Source organism: Natrix helvetica (genome assembly GCF_964273705.1).
Source record: "Natrix helvetica genome assembly, chromosome: 2".
Classification (NCBI taxonomy): domain Eukaryota; kingdom Metazoa; phylum Chordata; class Lepidosauria; order Squamata; family Natricidae; genus Natrix; species Natrix helvetica.
Window position 1 is genome coordinate 267,927,850 of NC_138552.1, and position 16,336 is coordinate 267,944,185.

General features: G+C 41.7%; 1 protein-coding gene across 3 annotated transcripts in view; it reads left to right on the forward strand.

Moving 5' to 3' along the window:
- The window catches only part of ZNF395 (zinc finger protein 395), a 47,386-nt gene extending 40,271 nt beyond the window's left edge, over positions 1 to 7,115 (forward strand). For all 3 annotated transcript variants that reach the window (XM_081943117.1, XM_081943116.1, XM_081943118.1), the window contains exons 7-10: positions 123 to 393; positions 1,337 to 1,429; positions 4,269 to 4,372; positions 6,489 to 7,115. In XM_081943117.1, the coding sequence (XP_081799243.1) occupies positions 123 to 393; positions 1,337 to 1,429; positions 4,269 to 4,372; positions 6,489 to 6,600 (580 nt within the window). In that variant the 3' untranslated portion in view covers positions 6,601 to 7,115. The remainder of the gene's footprint in view (positions 1 to 122; positions 394 to 1,336; positions 1,430 to 4,268; positions 4,373 to 6,488) is intronic.
- Positions 7,116 to 16,336: the final 9,221 nt, after the last annotated feature.

A 16,336-nucleotide genomic window follows, 5' to 3' on the forward strand; every position in this document is an offset into this window, starting at 1 on the left:
CCCTTGGAATACTGCATTCAGTTTTGGTTGTTTGTTTCAGCTTTTGCAACAAAACACTGGAAAATGTTACTTGGCAGTTACCTTATTTATGCTATATCTCCTTCTTTCATCATTGCCTGCAGAGATGGTGCCAACTCTGACCAGAGAAAACGAGAAGAGGATTTCTACTACACTGAGATGCAAGTGAAGGAAGAGGCACCTCTGGAATCTTTAGTAGTTGCCCCTAATCCCACTGCAGGTTCCTCTCCTATTGTGATCCAACAGGCTGCCTCTCAGCCCGAGGCTCTCATTTTGGATCAGGCAACTCCCTTGGAGCCTCATCTGCCCAGCAGTGCCCTCAGCCAGTCGGCCCCCAGTTCTTTCTGGCACATCCAGGCTGACCATGCATACCAGGTAAGTCAATGCCCACCTGCGCTCCAGTGTTAAGAATCTGTATTCCTCCTGAAGGTGTTTGGAATTATCCCGTGGAATTGTTCACCCTAATAAATAAAACCGTCCCTCAGTTAATGATTGGGTAGTTAAGTGGCAGGATTGCAGTTCTGAGAGTAGTGATAACAAGGAGGATGTTTGAGTTTCAAATAAAGAATAAGGTAAAAGGTAAAGGACGTGGTGGCTCAGTGGCTAGGACGCTGAGCTTGTTGATCAGAAAGGTCGGCGGTTCAAATCCCTAGCGCCGCGTAATGGAGTGAACTCCCGTTACTTGTCCGAGCTTCTGCCAACCTAGCAGTTCGAAAGCATGTAAAAATGCAAGTAGAAAAATAGGAACCTACTTCGGTGGGAGGGTAACAGCGTTCCGTGCGCCTTCAGCGTTTAGTCATGCCGGCCACATGACCATGGAGACGACTTCAGACAGAGCTGGCTCTTCTGCTTTGAAACAGAGATGAGCACTGCCCCTAGAGTCGGGAATGACTAGCACATATGTACAAGAGGAACCTTTACCTTTAAATGCAATTACCTTTCTAAGCATTTGTATTCTTATTCTGTTCGCTTATACTTAGAGAGCGAAAGAATAATGCATTATTAATGTGTTCATCCTGTAGAGAAGAGTAAAGGGATTGGGCACGGTTAGCCTAAAGAAAAGGAGGCTAAGGGGAAAACAAGATAGCATTTTTTTTGCTTTAGCATCTTTATCATCTGAAAGGAGCCTGGCTGGGGAATTCTTGGAGTTGAAGTCCACAAGTCTTAAAGTTCCCAAGTTTGGACACCCCTGGAGTAGGGGGTTGTCTACAAGATTTCCAATGTCCTTTTTCCAACACTATGTTTTTCAAGTGAAAATTCACAGAAAGTGATTGAAAATACTCTTCATTTCTTAAGACAGCCATTTTTCTCTACTTAGGCTCTGCCATCTATTCAGATTCCTGTATCCCCGCACATATTCACCAGCATTAGCTGGGCTGCTGCAACCTCAACCATCCCCACTCTTTCACCGGTGAGTCTCACATCTTTATACTACTAAAACTCATCATGACCTTTTAACTGGGTAAAGTGGTACATCGCAGGGCAATAATTTTTGAATCAAGGAACCTCAAGTGGACTAACGTAAAAGTATGCATTCAAAATCTGGGATCTGTAACTCCTGATGGTGTGAAATTGGAGATAATTATGGCTGTGTCAGTGCTACTGGCTGCTGCTGGGCTACTGCAGTCACATGATCATCAATTTTCAACATTCTGTAACAGTTTCCCAGACAGTCTTGCAATCCCTTGCTCCCTCCCCCATCCAGTAGCAGTCACAAACCTGCCTGCTGGAAAAAGAGACTGGGGTGGGCAAGGAAAGAAGGATTCCCAAAAGGAATCTCAATGGGGAATTCAATAAGAGGTCAGGTGACATTACTGCTCCCATTGCTTTTTTGACTGCCCTTCATCATCATGTTTCGATACAGTAAATTTTGCCAAAGCTCCACCTACCCACCGGCCCCCACCTGCTGACTTCTGCCTCCCAGCAATTTGCCTCCTTGTAACAAACAGGAAACAGCCTGGTCAGCTTCAGCACAGCCTGATTTATCAAGAGCAGCTGATTGGTGGTTGGATCTGCCTCCTGGAATACTGCCTATTAGCTGTTCCAGCCTGCGAGGGTCTCCACTGCCCATCACTACCATCTCCGCTCATCGCCACCGCCGCCTATCGCTGCCTCCATTTGCCCCATTTTTGGCCTCCATGCGTCTCGTTTTCAGCCTCTGGGCACCCCAGTTTTGGCCTATTCCAGGCAGCAGGGATCCCCGCTGTCTATCCCTGCCTGGAACGGGTTGAAAATGAGACGCGCGGAGGCGGTGATAGGTGGCAGTTGTGATGGGTGACGATGGGCGGTGGCAATTCCTGTAGCCTGGAACAGCTGATAGGCAGTATTCTGGGAGGCCTGTCCAACTGCCAATCAGCTGCTTGTGCTAAATCAGGCTGTGCTGAAGCTAACCAGGCTGTTTGCTGTTTGTTGCAAGGAGGCAAATTATTGGGAGGTGGAGGCAGATTTTTTTTCTTGTTTTCCTCCCCAAAAGCTAGCTACGGCTTATAGTCCAGAGTGCCTTACAGTTCAAAAAATACAGTACTTACCTACTTGTTTATTACTAAATGTATTTGCCTCCCATCTCATGTCAAATGACTCTAGAATATAGAAAGTTGTCTGGGTATATATCTAAGAAGAGAATCTGGATTAGTTCAGAAGATTGTTTCAGAAATATATTAACATGTACTTGATGGGTGGCATATTCTGAGAAAGCCGTGGTTTTTAAAGATCCCTTTATGCAGGATTACCTTACGAAATTCGCTACCACAAATTAAAAATAGATTTTCTTTTTTCTGTCTGAGCAAACAGAAACGTTCAACTGCCTGTCAGCCTGAAAAAAAAGTCCCCTCTCTCCCAAAACACGGCATTTGTAAACAAAATGTTTCCAGAACATCTACTCCAAGTTGCTAGACAAGGGCTTTTTAGTTTCCAAAACTTTGAACTTTGGTTTAGGTTGAATTGAGAGAGAAAAACATAGAACTCAACTACACAGGGAGAATCTGTCAGTTAAAAGTATGATGCAACGTTCGTCAAATAGTGCGATCCTTCCGAGGTCCATAAAATGAGGATCCAGATTGTTGGGGGCAAAATGCTGACTCTGCAAACCACTTAGAGAGGGCTGTAAAGCACTATGAAGCGCTATATGAGCTGAAGTGCTATTGATGTGGATGTAGGGGAGTCAGCTGCAAATGTTTGGAAGGTGCAAAAGGAGATCTAATCTAAGTTATAGAAGCCTTGTGCAATTTGGAAAGTGTTGCCCAGAACTTCAGTTTTCAAATTCTCTGAATCCTACAATTCTAAAGGGTTCTGAATTAGGAAAGGCAAACGGGAGAAGGGATCCTTCCAATAAAATGCCACTTCTTATTTCTTCTCTACATACCTACCTCTATATCCTAGCCCAGTGTTGACAAACTTTTTTGAAAGGGGAGCGTGCGTGCGTGCCAGAAAATGGAAGAGCATTCCTTGGTGTGCATGGACGCGCCAGGAAGATGATCTTCCGCTTTCCGGTGCGTTCATGGGCACCATCCATCTGGTCTTCGCGCACGCATGTGCACCAGAAACTGGAAGACCAGGTGGCCGATGCGCATGAGTGGAACAGAAACAAGAAGATCATCTTCCCAGTGCGCGCATGAAGACCAGCTGGCCGGAACCCGGAAAAGCAATGGGCGACCGCTCGCGTGCCTGGAGAGATGGCTCTGCATGCCAGTTCTGGGTGGCATATAGGTTATAGGTTCACCATCACAGTCCTAGCCTCTGCATGGTAAAGACACATTTCCCATGAACCTAAATGTAAAAGGAAATCTCCTTTTTCCACTTTCCAAACTGATCGCTTCCTTCTTACATAGCTGTGAAAAACTTACATTTGTGACTGGCTTTATTGGAAGAAGGCCTTTTAGGGGGATTGTGGCCAGTAGAAGAGAAAATGGGGATTAAAGGGAGTATCTGCATTGAGAAGCAGCATACCTCAAAAATAATAGCAGCTTGTGTTCTTCTCAGAAGTATCACCCTGAAAAAAAAGAAGGCTGAACTAGATAAGAGTTTCTGTAATCCGGCAGGGCACCAGTTCTCTGGAAATTGATATTTTTATTTTGATATTTCTAAAGAAGAAAAGGACGTAGAAGCATCAAAACAAGACATACTTTCAGCAAGTTTACAATTTTCACCTGAATAGAAAAAAACCTTTCAAAGTTTTTTTTTTAGACACCCACCCATAATCATTTAAGGCCGAATAATAAAACCCAAATCAATCAAAAGAGTTTTTCTTGCAGGTTCGAAGCCGGTCTTTGAGTTTCAGTGAACAGCCACCCCCGCCTCCGGTGCTGAAATCCCAGCTGATTGTTGCATCCCCCCCAAGAGCACCCAGTGGCACTAGGTAAGACCTGGAGAAGCCAGACTGAGCTTTTTCAAGCAGGGCTGGGAAATAGCAGGTGTCAGATATGCTCAGAAAGTAAAATGGGGGGGGGGTGTTGTTCTTCAGAAGTTTTGAACCTGTGCTGTTGGCTTGGGCTCAGAGGAAAGAGCGTTCTGCTTGAAATTTTGGCTGTCTCCTGCCAGAAGAAGTAGACATGGGCTGTAGGTGTTTTTTTAAATCAGTGGCCTGATTGAGCAAAAGGCAGATTTGTATGTTTGGTCATTTTTACACGAGGCAAAGTGTCTAGATCAGTGGTCCCCAACCTTTTTTTTGGCCATGCCCCACCTAAGCATCTCTAAAATCCTGGTCTAGATTCATACATGGCAGTAAACCATGAACAACAATGTAATGGCTAGGAACCATGTTTGAATCCAACATTCAAAATACATTGAATCCAATGTATTTCATCAGCCCTAGTTACATTAGAGCAGGGGTGTCCAAACTTGGGAACTTTAAGACTTTAAGCCATGCTGGCTGGGGAATTCTGGGAGTTGAAGTCCACAAGTCTTAAAGTTCCCAAGTTTGGACACCCCTGCATTAGAGGCAACCTCCATTTTCTAGCCTTCAAACAACATTTAGATTGTGCTACTGAGATTGATGGCAAATGAGTTTGATTTGTACAGCACCATCTTTTTTTTTAAACTAACTTTAGGAAGAATGGGAAATTGTAAATAATGTGTGGTTGCGGCCATTGTAGTGTCTTTGAACCAGGTTTGTGTGAGCCATATATTAGCATAAGTAGTTTTCACTTATGGACCGCAATTGGGACCGGCAACTCTGTCATTAAGCAATTGTAGCTGTAAAGTGGGACCATGGGATTATGCTCACTTAGCATGTGAGTTCCAACTGCTGTTGTGAAAGTGAATCCCCTGTGATTGTTAAGTGCAACATCATGTGTGTGACGTATGACTTCCTGCCAGCTTCCCCATTGACTTTGCTTGTCGGAAGCTGACTGTGAAGGTTGCAAATAGCAATCTTGTGACTGTAGGATGCTGTGACCTTTGTAAATGGTCTAGTCTGACAAAAAAAAGGACTAGGGGATGACATGATAGCAGTGCTCTAGTATCTCAGGGGCTGCCATAAAGAAGAGGGAATCAAGCTATTCTCCAAGGCACCTGAGGGCAGGACAAGAAGCAATGGGTGGAAACTAATCAAGGAGAGAAGCCACTATGAACTGAGGAGAAATTTCCTGACAGTTAGAACAATTAATCAGTGGAACAGCTTGCCTCCAGAAGTTGCGAATGCTCCAACACTGGAAGTCTCTAAGAGGAGATTGAATAACCATTTGTCTGAAGTGGTGTAGGGTTTCCTGGATAAGCAGGGGGTTGGACTAGAAGACCTCCAAGGTCCCTTCCAACTCTGTTATTCTATGGTAGAGGAAATGCTCCTGAACCATGCTCACATGACTTGGTGACAGCTTTGGAGAATGGTCATAAATCTCGTTTTTCAGCACTTTTAAAATTATGAACGGTCACTGAACGAGTATATCAGTGGAACAGCTTGCCTCCAGAAGTTGTGAATGCCCCAACACTGGAAGTCTTTAAGAGGATGTTGGATAGCCATCTGTCTGAAATGGTATAGGGTTTCCTGCCTAGGCAGGGGGTTGGACTAGAAGACCTCCAAGGTCCCTTCCAACTCTACTATTGTATTGTATTGTATTGTATTGTATTGTATTGTATTGTATTGTATTGTATTGTATTGTATTGTATTGTATTGTATTGTATTGTATTGTATTGTATATGAACTCCCTGTACCCAAGAATAGGCTCTATTGCAAGATCTTGGCTATTTAACAAGAGACTGTATGTGCCTGGAAGAGAACAGAAGCCCTCAGGACTTACGGGTGGAAGGCCCTAGATCAGTGTTTCTCAACCTTGGCGACTTTAAGTGGACCTGTGGACTTCAACTCCCTGTGCTGGTTGGGGGATTCTGGAAGTTGAAGTCCGCAGGACTTAAAGTCGCCAAGGTTGAGAAACACTGCCCTAGGTTCAGCCCCAGGGTTTGTATCAGATGAGAGAGGCTTTATTGCTCAGTAGCTATGTATATTCAATTTTTTTTTTGTCTTTTGTTTTCTCTAGGAAAGTCCGTGGCGAAGCCAAGAAGTGCCGCAAAGTTTATGGCATCGAGCACCGAGACCAGTGGTGCACAGCCTGCCGGTGGAAAAAAGCATGCCAGAGATTTTTGGACTGAGAAGAATGTACCTGCATTCACACCCTTTTCTGGTGGGAAGTCTCAGAGGGCTCTCTCTCTCTCTTTCTCTCTCGCAGTTACCCAAGAGCAAAATAGCCAGATCTCTGTATTTTGGCCACATCCAGGGCTCTGCTGTCTTGGAAGCAATTCCTGGTGCTTTGGCAGAAATCTCACGAGCCACGTGTTTATCCCAAGCTGTGTATAGTCTACATCTGCCAGGTTTTCTAACGTTCAGTGTTTTGTGGGAAAGCTTTTTCTACACGATTTTTTCTTCTTTTTTAAAAAAAATGACAAATAACACAGCCTCCCTTTCTATCTGTAAATAAGGAGGACAAAGGAAAAAAAAAGCTGATTGCTTGATCTATCTTACAGACTTGTTTCTAGGTGGGTCCAGGGACCAAAGACCTTTGATCTGTTCCTCGGTATAGGGTGAGGTTGGCTGTGTAGTTGGATCAATGACTGCAATATGGAGGAGGGAAGCAACTGTTTCACCTCCCCTGAAGTCACATAACCATTTAGAGCAGGGGTGTCCAAACTTGGGAACTTTAAGACTTGTGGACTTCAACTCCCAGAATTCCCCAGCCAGCCATGCTGGCTGGGGAATTCTGGGAGTTGAAATCCACAAGTCTTAAAGTTCCCAAGTTTGGACACCCCTGATTTAGAGAGTGCAAAATGGAGGGACAGGAAGGGAACTATTAGCGGATGAGGACAGTCGCTCTACTAATGGACACCCTGTTTCCCTGTTAATCCTTGGATGCCCGCACAGGAATTAGCCATTTGCATCCTTAATGAGCACTGCTTTTTATTTTGTTTTCTTTAGTGGCTGTTGGGAAACAGTCTTTGCTTTAAATTGCAAGACCCCAAATTCCAAATAACCATGAAGTGGAAGGAACATAAAAATAATCTGGATTTTCTTAGCAAGTGTAAACCCCAAAACAAATGCATTCTGCAAGAGCCTTAGAACTATTGGCTGACGTAACTGTTGGTTTGAGATGCATCTTGAGCCTCCCCAATGCAGCTTTTCTTACCCAGATACCATAGGAACCTCACAATCTCCCCATTTCCACTCTACTATGTGGCAGTAAATTAAAGTTCTCCATGCTGTATTTTTAAGCAAGAATCTGGGTCAGTCTTTGCTTTCCCAATAGCGGGAATGCGCATATCACATCTGTACAACTGTGCATTCTTCTTGTCTTCATTAATTGGATCCCCAAATCAGACCTATCTTCCAGCAAAGAAATAAATGTTTAATTATTAATTGAGTTTCCCATGAATGGTAACGTGTTTGGACATTTTCATTTCTTTTTCTAATTATCGTACGAGCCAACAGGTAATGAGCAAAGTAGCAAAGCGCATAAAAACCCATGATTATGCTTTTCCTTCCTCTTCAAGGTCAGCCCGCCTTGTGCCAGCAGTCTAAACCTTTGAACAACAAGTGAAGCAGCATTCCAAGCTTTGCATATGAGAAAGCCTGACATGTTTTGTAGGGCATGCTGGTCCATGTTCAGTTTCTTGGAATGCCCATTTATTTTGCCCTGCTGCCCCATTCATTCTTTCCATCCCCTCTTTCTGGCTACTGAGTGATCCTAGATCCACTGTCTAGAGTCCCAGTCTCTCAGGATGTAGTTAGAAGAGAAAGAAATCAAATTGGGAGGGTCACAAAGATATGCTGGAAATAGCACTTGAAGACAAGCCAACATTGTCTTAGAATTGATTGGGAATTGATGAGTACAATTTTCAAAGATACTTGAGTCATGTAGGAAAAAAATGAGCATTTTACAATTTTTTTTTGAAGGGGTGGTTTGAAATAATAACCAATTCCTTCATGATTGGCCTCAAAACTTGAAAAAATTGTAATAATCTATCTCCCCATCAGATTTCTGTCTGACTATTCTTGTTATAAATGAGTTTGGGTTAAACTACCGTGAGAGACATTGGAATTGGAAATGGTTGCCTGCTCTCCCAACATACTTGTTTTGCCTTCACACTTAGTGTTGGTTGTATCATCTACGCAAGGAACTGTAAATCCAAAGTATGTTAGCCAAGCTGTACAAATATTCCTTTCAATTTTCTGTGATTAGCATGTATATGTTAGGACTCATATAGACAGATTTCCTTGCAAATATTGTCTTTCTCTCTCTATTTCTCTCTCTCTCTGGTTATCTGGTGGCATGAAGGTAGGCCAGGCAGGATCTCAGTAGGATGGGGGAATACAGTCCAATAAACCAAGTGTTAGATGGGTGTTGCAATGGGTGGTGGTTAGCCATAGTCCATCAACATACTAGGCAGTGCTGAAACTTTGAGGTAATTGGGTATTTTAAGGAGTGTTATGGGTCCCTTGGCATCTGTTGGCCTAAGCCATGCATTTCTCTTCTTAAATTTCCCAAATCAATTAAAATGGATTTTAGCCCTGCCACGCAGGAGGGTGGGGGCTCTCAGGGCTGCAGATGACGTGTTGGAGGTGTGTGGAAGTTTACATTCAAAGTTGGCAAACTCAAAAATGCATGATCATAGGTGGTGCAATGCTGGCTTCAGTGGCAAGCCTAATTAAAAACCGATGGCTAGTTTCACCGCGGAAGTCATTGTCATGCTATCAAAGAGCCATCAGTTTGGCTGATGGGGAAATCTGTTCCTCCATTTCGGAAGTCATGTAGCTTGGTTTGTTTTCATTTTGCAGAGGTAAAATGGCAACACCAATAGTAATGATAATGGAAATGGAAAATGAGGTATATTGGTAGTTATTTACATTGTTTTGAAGTTGGTTCTCTGCCTCTTTTCTCCCCTTCCCCGAAGCGTTTTGATAATCATGAGCCATAAACTAAAGAGATAAACCTCTCTCTGTAAAATAGTAATGGAACTATATGTCCTGCAGAATTATAATTTCCTTATATAAAAATGTGAGCCCTTTTATCTTTCTTCGAGGGTACTTTAAGGGATGGGTGGAAGAGTTTGAAAAGGAATTATGTATATTTTTGGTGCTTGTTGATTGCTTTTGTTTTTTTTGTTTTTGTAATCTTGTGCATAATATTCACAGTATGTCAGATTTTATTTTTCTAGCCTGGACATGGATAGATGCTTAACTGATCTTGTAATTAGTTACAAATTAATTTGTACAAATTGCAAATTAATGTTTTGAAAATTAAAATTGGAATCAGATTTATATAGTGCAAATTCTGAATAGGGAATTTGGGAATATTGAAGTTCAGATAAGAGGTATTAAAATTGAAGCTTCATGTTTATAATAAAATGTGGGATTTTAAAAATGCATCGCTTGGGTCACGATAGTCTGATTTCAGTGAAAATGTCTTGGAACTTAAAAAATAACGAGGAACCTGGCTTTGAAAATCATGCTCCATGCCAAAATACTAATGAAAATTTGGAGTGGGAGGAAGTCCTAGGTGAAATATTAGTTTTAGCTTCAGGAGAAACCTCAAATCTTTTCCTCCCCATTCGAGATACATTTCTCTCACTTCTGCAGCTCTGGTTCAGTGAGTTCTTGGGAAACATTGAAAGGGGTTGACACCCTCCTTCAATAAAAGCAGGGGTTGCTCATAGACAAACCTGGCCCTTTAAAAACTATAAGTTGACCTCATCAAGGATGACCCATTACCAAGATATGAGTTTACTAGGATTAGTGTCTGGGGCACAAAAACGTAGGCTTCCACCTGTTGCAGAATGCGGGAGGGCCTTGACCTACCAGCCTGTTTCCTGTTACAGCTGTGGAGGGATTCAAATTGTTTTACTACGGTTCAGGTGGGCGTGGCAGGGGAAGGTTACTGTAAAAATCCCCATTCCCTCCCCACTCCAGGGGAAGGATACTGTAAAATCTCAATTCCCTCCCGATCAGCTGGAACTCCAGAGGCAGAAATTAGATTGGGGCGGGGCCAGTCAGATGTGATATTTACTGGTTCTCTGAACTACTCAAAATTTCCACTACCGGTTCTCCAGAACTGGTCAGAATCTGCTGAATACCACCTCTGTGTTACAGCCAAGTCAACAGAATTATTGCTGTGGATCAACCATCTTGGTTCAGTTATTTGAGTGATGGTCTCTGCTAAGCAAAGCAGCCAGTTGTCATTACGAGTCATGATTTAGCAAGTGGATGAATGGTCTGACTTAAACATCCAAGAAGATGGATACTTCTTTTTTGGAGATCTGTGGCTGATGTTGCTCAAATTAGATTATTGATGCCATTGGCTCAGAACTTCTCTGCTCTCACAAATTAGCCAGATTTCCTTTTTCCTTTTTTTGGCATCCATTCTTCCTCCTGACAAACTTCGCTGCTTCTTTCTGTCCCCCGAATCCAGAATCTCTGGATTTCCCCAATGAAAGTACATCATCTGCGACTTCCAAGCTACAGCCATTCATGTTTGGAGGTTTGGGGCAGTGCAATTGCTTTTTCTTTCTGGACTAAATTATAAAACTTTAAAAAACTTGGGAGAGCTGATGGAGTTGATTCCTATAATCCTATTAATAAAAAGAGAAAATTAATATTAAACATACATAAATGGACAAGGACTTAGAAATTGCTTACTTTAATGATAGCAATGTATTGCTCTGATTCTCTATGCCTATCAGATACTCAAAATATTTTTAAAAAGGAGGATTTTGGCTGCTTTTCTGCAGCTGCCTTCCTTCAAGCTCTTAGTAACTCTCTAAGTGGCATGTCTTATATAGACTAAAGCGATAAGATGCAAAATTGCAAAGCCAATCTGTTGCAGGTTGATGATCTAACAAATAATTCTTAGTGGGAAACTGTGAATTTCAAAGCCATTTCTCCTCAAATTCCAAGACGAGCACGGCTCCAATTTGACACTGAAAATTGAGTATTGAGAACTAGGCTTGATTAAAATTCAGTCCCCAAAAGTAACGTTAAAGTTTCTTTAAAATCCCAACATTTTTATCTGCTTCTTCTAATTTAGCCATCCTGGTATGGGTGGATCAGAGTAAAATTGTTTCTTTTCTGATTTAGGAGGGGAATCTCTCAGTTCCGTGTTGAATCAGGAGAGAGTAGTCAATGAGTAGCTTCAGATTGAGATTTAAAGATCAGTTTCTTCAGTGGCAAAAGTCTGGGTCTTATGCTTACAAAAAGCAGGGAGGGGGTTGGGGGGGAGGGAGTAGCTGTTGTTAGAATGTGATTAAAAAGTTGTATGGAGAAAAGGCCCTATAAAAGAATAAGCAGCAAAACACTGAAGACATTCTGGAACAATGTTTTCTCATCCTTGGCTATAAGATGTGTGAACTTCCCAACTCCCAGAATTCCCTGACCAGCATTGGTGGCTAGGGAATTCTGGTAATTGAAATCTTAAAAGTGGTTAAGGTTGAGAAACAGTGTTCTGGAATATAGGATATCCGTGTTATGCCATGACAGATTCTTGGAATCGAAGTGTTACTACGGTGTCAAAAGAATACGTGCCATTTGCTGGTGAGGTTAGGAGCATAACCGTCTCCAAAGCATGCAGTCAGTGCTTTCCTCTCTTTTGAACAAAAAGCCAGCCTTTTTCAAATGCCTCATTCCCCCAACCCTCAAATTTATAGCACTTAATTTTGGAGAGTTAAAAGAAAAGCTAGCCTTCCATGGGAATATATTTGTTACCAGTATTTTTGAAATAGGACATGTTTCCCCCCCCCTTCTCTTTTTATTTTGTGAGCTATGCGGTACAATTAGACTGGACAATGTATGTCAGTGATTTTATTCCTCCCCCCCCCCCTGTTTTTTAACCAAGAAACTTTGGAATATAATTCTCTTCCTTCCTTCACCCCACGTATAACCTCCCCACAGGAAGGGGAAGTTGGAAGGAAGCAATGTTAGGAAATGCTGCTTCCTAAATAATGGTGTTGTAAAACTGTTGCATTTGCAGTGGAGACTATCCTGTTTTCCCCTTCATAGGAAGAACCTGGTTTCTTGGGGGCAGCTATTTTGCAAAGGCAGCCTTTACATGTCACCAGTCCACATCGTGAGTTGAAGAAACTGAGGTGCTCTGTTCATTTCTGCCTCTTCTGCTCACAGGATAGTCTGTTTCCCAACCTTTGCTCTTTCTTGCATACTTGATATAGGCCAAAGAGAGAATGAAAGAGATCCCTATCTGTAACCAAGCCACTACTTTTTATTCTTTTCTGAACATTTTTGAAAAATGCTTGCCATTTCACAAATGCAACTGAGACTTTTCTCCTGGCTTTGAAAATAGCAAAAGAAAAAGAGTGTTTGGTTATTTAGACCAGGGGTTTCCAACCGTAGCAACTTTAAGCCTGGTGGACTTCAACTCCCAAATTTTGGGAGTTGAAGTCCTCCAGCTTAAAATTGCCAAGATTGGAGACCCCTGATTTAGACTGTCTCCTTTTCCCCATTTTTGTTCAGCCCGGTCTTTCTGATTACTTGAAACAAGGCTAGTTTTTTCTGTTGGATTTGCACGAAACCTGTGCGTAGTGAATGGACACACTCCCTGTCGCAATCCTAGGAGCATAACTCACTTCCTGGGTCAATAGGATGCATCAGAACCCAACTGAGTGCAGCTTCCCAAAATAAGGTCCCTAAAGGTTTTTATTTTTACTGAATTAAGAACATTAGGGTATTTCTGATGCCAGAGGATTTTAGCTTTAATCTAGTAATCCATTCCGTGGTCCTCTTGTCTGGCTGAACAAGTGGTGCAGTCTTTAATTCTTCCATTTTGATTTTAGTTACTTTGTTACAGCATGGTTTCTCAATTTTTAAGCTGTGAGGACTTTAAGCATCCTGGGAGTTGAAGTCTACATAGCTTAAAGATGCTGAGGTTGAAAAACGCTGGCTTACAGGATTGATTTCTAAATCTTATATCATTTTTCAAAAATTAACTCGAAGATCTGCAAATACGACTGGGGGCTGTGCAACTTTTTTTTTTTGAGGGGAAGGGGGAACATTGTGACTTGTGCACGAATATATAACCATTTTATTAGCAGTAACAAGGGCCTGTTTTCTATTAATGCTATGCACTGTGAACCCTTGATTTTGTTGTTTCAAACAAAAGCCACCAATGTTATGTAGCAAAATCAGCATACTGGAAATACCACCAACCAGGTGTCCATCTACTGGGTCGGACTTCAGCTCCCATAATTACTAATCAGCATGGAGACTGGGGGTGATGGAAACCAAAACACCTCGATGAGGTTGAGATGTAGAACTCCAAAATCAAATTACGGTAATTTCATGTGTCCATTTTTTTTTTAAAAAAATGTCTTTGCTTTCAAATAGGAGAAGTGGAATTGATTTCCAAATAAAAGGGCTATATGATTGCACAACGGTGTGTATATATATATGTGTACGGAGTGCAGATGTCCGTGAGTGCCATGCCTTGTTAGGCATGTGGAGACAGTTTGCCAGCTCATCCTCTGGGATCAACATGCAATTCTAGGCAAATAGGATTCTCCCCTAAAATTGAATGCACACATTAACTCCAGTGCAGGGTAGAGAACTAGGAAACGATTTGGGTTTTATCACTCTGCTTTTACATAGAGCAGGGGTCTGCAAACTTGACAACTTTTAAGACTTGTGGACTTCAACTCCCAAAAGAGCTGGCTGGAGAATTCTGGGAGTTGAAGTCCACAAGTCTTAAAAGTTGTCACGTTTGCAGACATCTGACATAGCGCAACAGGAAGTGAAGAGGAAGCACCAGAGCTAGCCTTCTTAGAAGATCAAGAATAAGCCTGTTAAAACCTTGGTTGTTAAGATCACTTTAAAGCTGTTACTCACTTGGTTTTCTGAGCTTGAGATTGGTGGGCCTGGCTTTTTGAACTTCTTAAGCATGAGAGATTTTGGGGGGGAAATAAAAGGAATGAAGGTAGGAGTGGTTGGATAGTTCTTGTAATCTGCAAACCGCTGCTCTTTCGATGGTGATATGCTATCAAGCCTAAGGGGAGGGGGAATCTGTTGTATCGTGAATTTCTATCTAATTGGAGCTTTTCTTTTGATTGTCTTCCAAGTATTATTTTTTATTGTAAACAAAAAATGTGAAATGTAATTTTTACAACAGCAATATGAAATATATTTTATAATAAAAGGATATGGCCTGGTAGATGCCGTTTTCTGTATTTTTTGTTCCTTTTCGGGTGGGTGGGAGGGTGGGTAGGTAGGTAGGCCTACATAAAGGTGATTCTTCCACCTACTTTTCCAGAAGACTATTGACTCATACCCTGTTTCCCTGAAAATAACCTCCCCAGTTAATAAGCCCAATTGGACTTTTTGAGCGCATGTGCTAAAATAAGCCCTCTCCCAAAAATAAACCCTTCCTGAAAATATTGCAACACAGCAGCAGCCATGAAGTGACCACGCTCACCGCCTGCACCTCAAAAATAATAAGACATCCCTGAAAATAAGATCAAGCATTTATTTCGGGCGTCAAAAGAAAATAAGCCCTGTCTTAGTTTGGGGAAAACACGGTAGTCCCAACTGGTCAGGATGTGTAAGGAGGCATAGAAAATGGACTTTTAAATTAAACCAGGCTACTGGTACAACTATTAACCCAATAGCCAGACTGGACTATTCATGTGGAGCTGAGATGTCTGGCCAGAGGTACTTCTTGAGTCTACTATTTGAAGAAGTTTCTTGTTGAACAGTTTTTCCTGTTAGAAAGTTCTTACTGATACCGAACTAAATTCTACTTCATTGTAATTTAACACTGTGCTCAAAAGCTGAGAGATGATAATATCTGTCTCTACAACTGAGATGATGAGTGACACTTTTCTCCCTCTGGCGTTTTTCAAGCTAGAAATTTCTTGATTAGTACACAAGTAAACTTGTATAATTGGGCAAAAGGAGTGTCTTAAAATGCATTTGTACTGGTGTAAGATACAAAGGTCATCCAAATAGGGAATTGGCGCCCCAAAGCTTCATATGATTCCTCTTAAAGCAGATAGATCTGCATATATTTCAACCAAGGGACTTTCACAATAGCTATCAAGATTAGTAGTGTATTTGAACAGAAACTTTGGTGGATCATCAGATAAATGTGGCCAGTTTTCAAGTGTTGGGCAGACCAGTAAGTATAACTGGCGATATAACTTTCTGCTATAAACATCGTTTAACATATAGCAGCTCCAGCTCAGTTGCAATTTAATGAAAGGTACAATGAGCGTTAACAGCAGTGGAAATTTTAGACAACAACCTGAAAGTGCAAAGAACAGTCTCTAAAGTTATTTGTGAAAAGCAGCTCTATAGCAGGAAGATATTGTAATGGGGAAGCTTGCAAACTAGAAAGCATCTTTCAACAATGGTTAATAATGGTAAGTTTTGGTCCATCTAGTGTTTCTACTACAGGATGTTCCTTTTTATTACTCTAGTTAAATCACTATGGTTGAGTGATCTTAAATCTTTCTGCCCCAAACTTCAAGAATGCCAGCATGGAATGAGTTAAAAGACACATTGTTTTATAGCACATCTCAAGCACTTGGCATACTTAGGTCTATGTGGTTTTTTTTTTTTTATGAACAGAAGTAGTTGGGTTAGGTATAGCTAGGTATGGCATTAATAGATCTTCTTCATGGAATTTCCTACCTCATTTTTAATTGCAATGAAATAATGGTTCTACAGAACATCATATGCCAGGTGATGAAACACCTCTGGGTTGACTTAACTAGTTGGATAGCTGACTCGCTACGTTGGACAGAATTGCGGGAAAGAAAATTCATTGCTAGAATTGGTTGCTGCCTACAGTATAAAGAAGCTAATCATGGTTAAAGACCCAAGATAGACAGGAATAAGGAA